This window comes from Centropristis striata, chromosome 13 (genome assembly GCF_030273125.1).
Source record: "Centropristis striata isolate RG_2023a ecotype Rhode Island chromosome 13, C.striata_1.0, whole genome shotgun sequence".
Classification (NCBI taxonomy): domain Eukaryota; kingdom Metazoa; phylum Chordata; class Actinopteri; order Perciformes; family Serranidae; genus Centropristis; species Centropristis striata.
In genome coordinates, this window is record NC_081529.1 from 37,263,314 (window position 1) to 37,274,557 (window position 11,244).

The 11,244-nt window shown below is 35.9% G+C and overlaps 1 protein-coding gene across 1 annotated transcript in view; it reads right to left on the minus strand.

The window, feature by feature from the left end:
* si:dkeyp-72e1.9 (syntaxin-binding protein 4) overlaps positions 1–11,244 on the minus strand; it is a 135,474-nt gene that overhangs the window by 35,628 nt on the left and 88,602 nt on the right. The window contains exons 9-11 of the mRNA XM_059347881.1: positions 4,242–4,348; positions 2,727–2,874; positions 1,664–1,736 (exon numbers count right to left, since the gene is read on the minus strand). Coding sequence (XP_059203864.1) covers positions 1,664–1,736; positions 2,727–2,874; positions 4,242–4,348 — 328 coding nt within the window. The remainder of the gene's footprint in view (positions 1–1,663; positions 1,737–2,726; positions 2,875–4,241; positions 4,349–11,244) is intronic.

The following is an 11,244-nucleotide window of genomic DNA, read 5'->3' on the forward strand; positions in this document are numbered from 1 at the left end:
TTAAATCATCCTCTCCTCTCCACTTTAATCCTAAATCTCTGTGAGGAGCACATGTTCCCCCTTTCTCATCTCGGGTCAGCTGCTTTATCTGATGTCAGGGACTTTGAGGACAAATGACTGAAAATCTCAACTTTGATTGAGCAGGTATTTAATAGTCCTTAAATACCATGTGAGTGTTTTCTTTCATAGTCTGTCGGCTGGTGAACAGGATGTTGGGGAGGGGGAAAAATATATCTATAAAGCAAGAAGCGTGTGTGTGTGTGTGTGTGTGTGTGTTTGTGTGTGTGTGTGTGTGTGTGTGTGTCTTGCTCATGTCACGAAGGTGTGCATCCTCGATTTTGAAGATTTTTGAATACATTTTTCTAAATATCATTATTTACGTGGGATGTGTTGCAGCATTGCACTGTTTCCGATCGGACGCCTTTTAGGGAAGCTCCGCCCCCTTTTAAGGGAGCCCCGCCCCCTTTTAGGGAAGCCTATTGTGTGATAGGCCTCCTCCTGGTCAGTAACACAGTAATTCTCTCTGGATTTCCACCCTGACTCATCTCATCTGAAGTCTATTTAGCCTACATATCTTTAGGAGTTTTAAAGTGGCTACAAGGTTCCATTTAACAATAATATTCACATAGTTTCCAGTGAATATCAATGTTCAATGTGTATGTGCTGGATGGTGGTACCTTATGAAAAGTACGTTTTTTATGGAGTTGCAGACGAATACATACTTCCTACGGAAACTGCACTAGTCTGATAAACACAAATGTTGTAAAAGGGACCAAAAAAGATACAAATGACCATAAGAAGACACAAAATGACCAAAAATGACAGAAAGTGACCAAAAAATGACACAAATGGCTAAAAAATGACACAAAATGACCATAAAAAGACACGAAATGACCAAAAATGACAGAAAGTGACCAAAAATGACAGAAAGTGACCAAAAAATGACACAAATGGCTTAAAAATGACACAAAATGACCATAAATAGACACAAAATGACCAAAAATGACAGAAAGTGACCAAAAAATGACACAAATGGCTAAAAAATGACACAAAATGACCATAAAAAGACACGAAATGACCAAAAATGACAGAGAGTGACCAAAAAATGACACAAATGGCTAAAAAAATGACACAAAATGACCATAAATAGACACGAAATGACCAAAAAATGACAGAAAGTGACCAAAAAATGACACAAATGGCTAAAAAATGACACAAAATGACAAAAAATTATACAAAGTGACCCAAAAAAGACACAAATTGATATTTGTGTACATACTTCCTACTGGCTCTGCACTAGCAACTCCAACGTTAGGCTCCATTTCAGAAGAAACACTGCCATAGCCATTTAAAGGGTCCCTTTACCTCTTGATGTCTGAATGAAAATGGTTCTATGGGACCCCACGAGTCTCCCTCTACAGCCACGCCTACCGTATGTTGATCCCATGCAGGGATTCATTTACAGTTAGAAAACATAGTGCCACACCTATAAGCTGGCCTTTCATTTCTTATTAAGCCTTATTTTCTTTTTTTTTAATCTAAATCCAAAGAGTGTGTGTAATGTAAAATGGTTCTTGATTTTTCCATCAGCCCAGAGGACTCAGAGCCAGAGGAACAGGTTGGATTATAAAGAGGATAGTGTGTGTGTAGTGAGATGTTTTACCAGAAATATGAATATCTGGTGGGCAGATGTCAGGAGAAGGAGAAGACACTGGAGCTGGTTCCTCCGTACAGATCTACAGACAGAACATCATTACATCACACGCTCCACAGCAGGGATTCATTCATCAACAGCTGAAGAGAAGGCAGATCTGGAGAGAACCTTCATTAATAATAATGTCATTCATTTAATCACTCATGAACTGGTAAACTGAATAACCCTCTTATGAATAGTTTAATTACATTTACATTTTGAATTATGCTTGAATTATTCTAAATCACTTTTCAAAACACATTTTTTCAGACTTGGTTTCTAACTTGTGTGGTGTGTATATCCATGTGTATATGTGTATGTATATGTGTGTATATCTGTGTACATATTTGTGTATATGTATGTATATATATATATATATATATATATATAAAATAAGTGTGATTAAAATGCATCAATTTTTTTTAATGCGTTGCATCTTAATTAATGCGTTAAAGTCCCGGCCCAAATATATATATAAAAAATAAAATAAGATATATACCATATATATATATATATATATACATATATATATATATGTGTATGTATATATTTTATTTTATTTCTTATTCTTGCAGGACTTTTATTCATGCTTGTTCTGTCAAAGCACTTTGTGAACGCTGTTTTTAAAAGGTGCTATATTAATGAAGGTATTATTATTATTATTATTATTAATATTATAATAAATGAGAAGTACAACTGTAGCATGAAAAGTGATCAGTAATGCAAATGATCTACTCTAATTACTGATCTGATTCAATTTGTGAATCATCAAGTCAATATTTAAGATGGAATTGCTAAAAGACTCAAATACACTTTAAATTTGTTTAATATTTAGAATTCAACCTTAATTGTTTAAAAGATCATTTAATCATTCCATGTAAAATAAATAGAATAGAATATCTTCATTTGTCATTACGCAATGCATAATGACATTAAGTAAGTAAATAAATAAATAAAAATAATATTTACACCCTGATGATTGTTTCTGCTGCTAGAATAATAAATAAATGTGTGTGTGAGACAGGAAACAGACCTCTGGTGATCTGATGTGGACCTTTAGGCGTCCAGAGTTGCTGTAGTTGTTGTTGCCGGTTGCTCTCTGGACTCCGTTGTGGAGAGACGTGCTGCTGGGGAACAGTCCTTTACCGGGGATGAAGGCGATCTCTACAGAACCGTCCTGGCTGCAGATACAACACACACAAACATTTTATAATTACTGCAACTTTTACATCATTATTTCTCTGAAATAAAGCAACAATTTAAGATAAAACAGACATCAAGTAGTTAATTAGGGCCACGGGGCAATCGCACAGAGCACTATTGTTATACTGTGGATTTTTTCTTCTTCCAAATTATTTATCAAATTGTGCGGTTTGATTGGGATCGGTGTGCTATTACTTTTCTCTCGTCGCAAAAAACTGCCCAAAATTTTGCATTGAAGTGAATGGGACGGCTGAAAAAAATGAGGGAAAAAGAACAATCATTGGAGATTTTTAAACGTCTACTTCTCCGTCATAATTTCAGCTAGAGACTCCATTTAAACTTTAAATAGTAGACACAAGTCTTGTGTATCGGTGTATTAATCCACGTTTCGATAGGTCATATAGTTTTTTATCAATCCCTGTTCAATGACCATGATCATTTTTGGAGAAATTCTGAGATTATAATGGGTGTGTATTGCACGGAATGTTCGTGTCACAGTGTGTGACATCATCGCCAGAGTGTAGAGGGAGAGAAAAAACTGTCAAAAAATAAATTTGAAAACTGCGCTCCAGGCCGCAAATTCCACTCTACAGAAATAATTTATACATAGAAACGTAGGAAAATTAGTCTTCTCCCTCACAATCCTCTGGTAAAGCTGTCAGAGTTATAGTTTGGGCGTAGGACGCACAGATGATCCACCAACACCACCAACAGCCTCATTGGCTCCCATATTAAAAACGCAGGAAGATTTCGGAAAAGAGGAAGATGTAACAGCTTTTTTTAGATCGCTCTAACAAAGCTATATATTTCATTTTTCTTAAAAAAAACCATATGAAGACGTTCAGGAAGAACTCAGGACGCTCAAAGTGAAGTCGGATCAATGATAGGTATTATGGTTTTACCAAAAATTCCAGTCTGTCTACCTCTGGCTGCTGTTACTGTGACGAACATTCTACAGCTGCAGTTAATTCTGTTGATTGCTCTGCTCTGATTGGTCGACCACAAAGCCTTTGATGCTTTGATGTGATTACAGTTACACACACATACACACACCACACACACACACACACACACACACACACATTTTGAGGTTAAAGGTCATAGGTTGCTGTATAAATAAATACTTGTAAAGGAATGCTTGTTGTAGGTGTGCTCCTTGTATATTATATAGCATCATAACATTACTAGTATTAATTGTTATAAATCTCTGAAGAATCTCATCATAGTGTACACACACCGGCAGTAGCCCCCGTGGCCCATTCACAATTTCCCCAGAGGAAATTTTCTAGTTTTTAGTGATAACTCTGCAGTTTGTCGTTATATTACAGTATAAAGCAACACGTACCTGAGTTTGACTTTGTTCAGCATGCTCCTGGCCTCCTCGTGGGTCACTCCTATCAATGACTCCTTGTTCACTGCGATCAGCTGATCTCCAGGACGCAGACGTCCATCCTGCAGAGACAACAGAGACAACAGAGACTTTAGTAATTTCATTTGACTGGTTCTATTAAACAGACTGATCTCCACTGGGCTGAATGTGTCTGAGGGAATAGATGATCATCCCTTTCCCAAACTAAAACTAAACTAAAAACCAGATCAAACAGTAAATCTGAGGGAAATGATCTTGCTGCATGGACAGATAATTTACCTTGACAAGATTTATTAAATTAAGATTATTAAATCTAGAAATAAGCATGTTGAACACTTAAAATAATAAATGAACTCTTAAACCAGATAAAGTAAAGCTGCCAGCAGTGATGAACTGGCCCGAGCAGAGTGACCTGATGATTATTTGGTTCTTACCAAGATAAAAAAAACTTTAGATTTAGAAGTGTTAGATCATTTAGTGTTCTGTATGATTGTATATTCCTTGTTCTTTTTTTTCTTCAATGTCTTCTTATCTTTCTTTTAAAAATGTGCCAAAATGAAATACTTACTAAAACTAATAAAAAAGCGACAAATTTACGGGAAAAAATTGTCAAATTTACAAGAAAATAGTGACAAATTTATGGGAAAAAAGTGAAAAATTAACCAGAAAAAAGCAACAAATTTACGAGAAAAAATTAACAAATATACGAGAAAAAAGTGACAAATTTACAAGAAAAAATGTGACAAATTAATGGGAAAAAATCGTCAAATTTATGAGAAAAAAGTGACAAATTAACCAGAAAAAGTGACGTATTTATGGGAAAAAATTCTCAAATTTACGAGAAAAAAACTGACAAATTTGAAGAAAAAACTGACAAATTTACGAGAAAAAACGTGACAAATTTATGGGAAAAAGTTGTCCAATTTACGAGAAAATAGTGACAAATTTAAAAAACTAAACTAAAACTAAAAAAGAAGCGACAAATTTACGAGAAAAAATTAACAAATTTACGAGAAAAAAGTGACAAATTTACGAGAAAAAATTAACAAATTTACGAGAAAAAAGTGACAAATTTACGAGAAAAAAGTGACAAATTAACCAGAAAAAAGTGACAAATTTACAAGAAAAAATGTGACAAATGTATGAGAAAAAAATGACAAATTAACCAGAAAAAAGTGGCAAATTTACAAGAAAAAAATTTGACAAATTTATGGGAAAAAATTGTCCAATTTACGAGAAAAACGTGACAAATTTAAAAACTTAACTAAAACTAAGCATTTTCCAAAAAAACAAAAATTAATAATCAAAACTAGCAAACTCACTCTAAAAACTCATTAAAACTAAGTGAATTTGAAAACCAAAAAATCAAACTAAAACTCAAACTAATGAAATAGACCCAATAATCTTGGTCCTCACTACGACCAGGAGACCGGATCACATTCTCTTCTCACGTCTTCACATTGTTGGTAGATGAACTCGTTCATGGTGTATTTCTGATTGTAAAGCGTCCAGAGCTCTCTGGTCTTCTGACGGTCCCCAGGAAGCAGGTTTGAGGGGTTTTGTCACCTTATAGCTGCTGCAGCTGATGAATGTTTGGCTGCATAAACCCTCAGCTGACTCATCCCATACAGAGAACCACAGCGCATGAAATAATAAATGCTGGCTGGCTTCCTATATGACACGGGGGATTAAGAGTTGGGATTTAGAGGAAATGGACAACCTGCTTCCATAAGCAGAAGACTGAGACGCTGAGAGAGAGTAGCTGCTGTAATAAATCCAGGCGTGTTGCTTTACTGTGGCCGCTCTAACAGTTGCATGTTGTCGTACTGGCCTGGAGCTTTCACCATCTGTTATTGGGGATTTGAGTCTTTAGCTCCATAATAAAACAAATGGGTGCAAAGAAATCTGGTGCCGACATCCTGCTGAGAGTGGAGAGAGACGCTTCTGGAGTCTGAAATCATGATGTTTTAGTCTGAGATTATAAATGCACGTGTACTAGAGTTTAATGTACATTAACAAGGTACCATGCAACAAGCTGAGAGCACAACTTCTGACTTTGTTCTCCATGACAAATTCATAATTTCATAATTAATGAGGTGATACTAACGGAGACACATCCAGCAGACACAGAGCAACATCCACATTCATTTAGAGCAGCTGTTCTCAACCTTGGGGTCGGGACCCCAATTGGGGTCGGGAGATGATTTCTGGGGGTCGCCAAATCATTTTCAGTCAGCTCTGTCTCCACTGTGTTAAAGTGTTCATGTGTTAATGTGTTTTAGTCTTTTCAGTCATTTCATGTCTTTTTTTGGTCATTTCCGGGTTGTTTTGGTCATTTTGTGGCTTTTTTTTGGGTCAATTTGTGTCTTTTTTCATCATTTTATGTCTTTTTTTGTTCATTTTGTTTCCTTTTTTGGTCATTTTGTGTCTTTTTTCGTCATTTTATGTCTTTTTTTGTTCATTTTGTGTCTTTTTTGATCATTTTGTGGTCAATTTGTGTCTTTTTTGGTCAATTTGTGTCTTTTTTGGTCATTTTGTTTCCTTTTTTGGTCATTTTGTGTCTTTTCTTAGTCATTTTGTGTCTTTTTGTCATTTTGTGTCTTTTTTCAGTCATTTTGTGTCTTTTTTCATCATTTTGTCTTTTTTTTGTTCATTTTGTGTCTTGTTTGGTCATTTTGTTTCCTTTTTTGGTCATTTTGTGTCTTTTTTCGTCATTTTATGTCTTTTTTTTGTTCATTTTATGTCTTTTTTTTATCATTTTGTGGTCAATTTGTGTCTTTTTTCGTCATTTTGTTTCCTTTTTTGGTCATTTTGTGTCTTTTCTTAGTCATTTTGTGTCTTTTAATGTCATTTTGTGTCTTTTTTTAGTCATTTTGTCTTTTTCTGTGTCATTTTGTGTCTTTTTTGGTCATTTTGTGTATTTCTTTGGTCATTTTGTGTCTTTTTTTGATCATTTTGTTTCCTTTTTTTGGTCATTTTGTGTCTTTTTGTGGTCATTTTGTTTGTTTTTTGGGTGATGTGAACTGTTTGTGTGAGATTCTGTTCAGTGAGCCGGGGTCGCGGGCAACATGCATGCAGTTTGTGCAATGAATGCAGCTAAGTACTCAACATGATAATCAGAAAAATGGAACAGAGGACAAAAAAGGCAATAAAATAATTTATATGTGAATTATAAGCAATGATAATCATCAAGGAGAAGCAGATAAACAGGTGGAAGCAGAGGGATGATGGGATATGTGAGGCCTGAGGCGCTGTCTGTGCTTCACTGATGTAAATAAAACCTTGTTGGACATGTGCAACAAGAAACATCTGCTGAGAAACAGCTTTATTCATGTTTTATCTGGAGTCTCTCCTCCATTCTCCTCTTGTCATGATGCCACTGTGACAGTGAGTGGGCGGACGGCGAGGCGAGGAGGATGGGATTGGGGAGAAAGCAGCAGAGAGAGCTGGAAAAAAAATAAGAAGAAGGCAGCAAAATGTGCAAACTGAGGGATGTTTGTGTCTGTTCTCTATTTCCTCCAATCTGTGAGAGGATAACTGACTTATTGCTGTGATCTGAGGGGGTTTCTGCTTTGAAAGCCATTTTTCAGATGTTTATTTGCTGCTGCTTCCTGTCTTTATTTATGGCTATCCCTCCCATTGTATTGTTGTTGATCTTATGGCGTCTTTTTATCAACTGTTATGGTTATATAGATTAGGGTCAAAAGATTGAAAACATCAAATCTGAAACAAGTTTTGATCTTGAATTTTGAAAAATACATCGACGTATTCAAAATAAAAATGAGTAAGTAAGTAAGTAAATTGTATTTATAAAGTGCTTTTTTTTACAGGTAAAAAGCCACAATGTGCTTTACAAGGATATAAAACGACATAAAGCCAGAAAAACACAATCAACAAGAAAACATAATAAAAGCCTGGACGCCAAGGAGACTAGATAACTTCAAAACTTCACTGGGTTTAAATGAGAAACAGAGTTGGGTGTCGTCTGCATATAAATGATAAAAAATTGTTAAAACTGTTTATGATTTGTCGTAGGGGCAGTAAGTACAGTGAGAACAACAGGGGCCCCAGAACTGAGCCCTGTGGGACACCACAGGACATAAGTGTACATATTTTTTACAGGTTAAATACAATTATGATCAACTATTCTTTAGATTTTTTTTTTCATTTTTCACTTTCATATGTTTCTTTCAGTTATATGTTTTATCTTTTCAGATTCAGATCTTATTTTTTACAGTTTAAAAAAAACAACAGTTTCAGATCTGTCTTTTTCAGTTTCAGACTTTTGACCCCAAATGTGGCATGGGGGGCGTGGCATTAACTCGGAGGGGCGTGACATCACTGAGAGGGGCGTGGCATCATGACGGACAGCTCAACCAAAAAGACGAAAGACCTTCCTCTATCACGCTGCCTTCAGGGAACGTAGGATATAAAAGGATTCAGCTACATTTTGGCAGTGAAAGTCTGAAGTCTGAACCTGAAAAAGAAAGATCTGAATTTTTTTTTAACTGTAAAAAATAAGATCTGAATCTGAAAAGATAAAACATAAAGCAACTGAAAGAAACACATGAAAGTGAAAAATGAAAATAATTTATTCCAGAGTTGATCATAATTGTATTTAACCTGGAAAAAATGTGTGCACTTATTTTTATTTTGAATACATTGATGTATTTTTGGAAAATGCAAGATCAAAAATAGATGGATGGATGGATGGATGGATGGATGGATGGATGGATGGATGGATGATGGATGGATGGATGGATGGATGGATGGATGGGTGGGTGGGTGGGTGGGTGGATGGATGGATGATGGATGGATGGATGGATGGATGGATGGATGGATGGATGGATGATGGGTGGGTGGGTGGGTGGGTGGGTGGATGGATGGATGATGGATGGATGGATGGATGATGGGTGGGTGGGTGGGTGGATGGATGGATGATGGATGGATGGATGATGGATGGATGGATGGATGGATGGATGGATGGGTAGGTAGGTAGGTAGGTAGGTAGGTAGATAGATAGATAGATAGATAGATAGATAGATAGATAGATAGATAGATAGATAGATAGATAGATAGATAGATAGATAGATAGATAGATAGTGTGTTCCCTTCACTGTGTCTCAGGCTGCTGCAGCTCATTTATCAGGTTTAACAGCTACTTCCTGTCAGGATGGATGGACTTCTGTGTTTTCTCTCCTCAGCCTTTACTTCAGCCCCGGGCCGGTAGCTAACCTGATGCTGCCACATGGTTGGTTGCCATATTTGGAAACTGTTTGGAAAAGTGAAGACACTGCTGGCAGATGATTGGATGAATCATCTGTCTATTACGGAGGCTGAGAAGGTTCACACGAATAAAACCAGAACCAACACCAGATTACAATGCACCACGGTAACAGCTGTTCATTTATGGAACAAATTGGAGAAAGACTTAAAAACATGCAATACCATTAATTTATTTATTCAAAAAAGCACTTAAAAACAGGATGATTAATTTATATAAGTTAGAGTAATGAGTGGTGGCACGTGCTATGCTGCTGCTATTTTTGTTTTGTTTTGTTCTGTATGTTTGATATTCTTCAATTTTTTATGATTATTATTATTATTTTTTATTATTATTATTATTATCATTCTTTTTTAAGGAAGAAAGGAGGAAGAAAGGAAAGGAAGAGGGGGAGAAGAAAAAAAAGAAAAATCGAGCAGCTTCTTTCTTTTCTCTCTTTTGTGACTGCTTATTTCTTTTATCAATAAATAACAGATTGTACATTTCTAATTTTTAAAGTAACTTGAGTTGTAACAGGCGTAATAAGCTGATTCAGCCTTTACGGTCCAAATATCTATTATCAATTTTCTTTCTCTGTTTACTTATTGTTTACTTTGATCAATGTTTTTCTCTGGTTTGTTACTTCTCTTTTAATGACATGTATTGACCGAAATAAATGGAAACGAAGCGAAACGAATGCAAAAGACACAACAGAAGTGTGCTACAACGGATATTGATGTTGTCCGAAAATCACTTACTACTCATCAACATGACTTCTGTTCACAGAACAAACCTTCAAAGTCCAAAGCTTTCCCAGGGAAACATTAAAAGCTTCTATAAAATGTCAAACTGTTGGGTCAACCCAGGCGGCAACCTCCTGGTCTGAGCAGGGAGGCAAACCAGGAAGTGCCTTACGCTGCATTCTACCAAACATCCCAGCAGGGGGCGCTAAGTTTGGCTGCAGAAGCATTTCTGTCCATTCATTTCAATGCAAAATGAGAAAACTTGTCAGTTGATTTATTAACTCAGAAATGTTTTTCAGGACAACACTATGGTCTCAATCACTAGTAAAAAATAAAACAAGATAAATGATCTAACACTTCTAAATATTAAAGGTTTTTTATCTGATTTTTACCCAGCAGATGGTGAAGGTCAGGTTAGGGGCTAGAGGATTCACTGTTCCAATGAGGGTCCTCACAAAGACAGAAGTACAAGAATGTGTGTGTGTGTGTGTGTGTGTGTGTGTGTGTGTGTGTGTGAAATCTGCAGTGTTTAGCATCTTTAATCCAGCATGAATGACTAAATATTCAGCAGGATTTAATGATCCGACTGGACTGTTTGTGTTTCTCACCTGATGCTAATTATCTGAAAACAGAAAATACTCTTTATATTCTACGTTTAAACAAAAGATAAAACTCTGAACAGCAACAAGCTCCTTTTCTCACGAGAAAATTCTTCGGCTACTCAATTTTTCACAAGTAAAAGCTATTTATCAAAATCAAAGTTTCTTCTCCTAATCTTTCCTTGATCACTTCTACTTTCACATCATTTCCCATTATAATACTGATCATTTTGTTGTTCTGAATTGATATTTTTTAAACCCTATAGTACAGATATACAGTACTGTGCAAAGGTTTTAGACAAGTGTGACAAAAAAAAGACCAGCATTCTTCATGCACTTCATCCAGAAACAACAGAACAACAGAAACGTGGCTG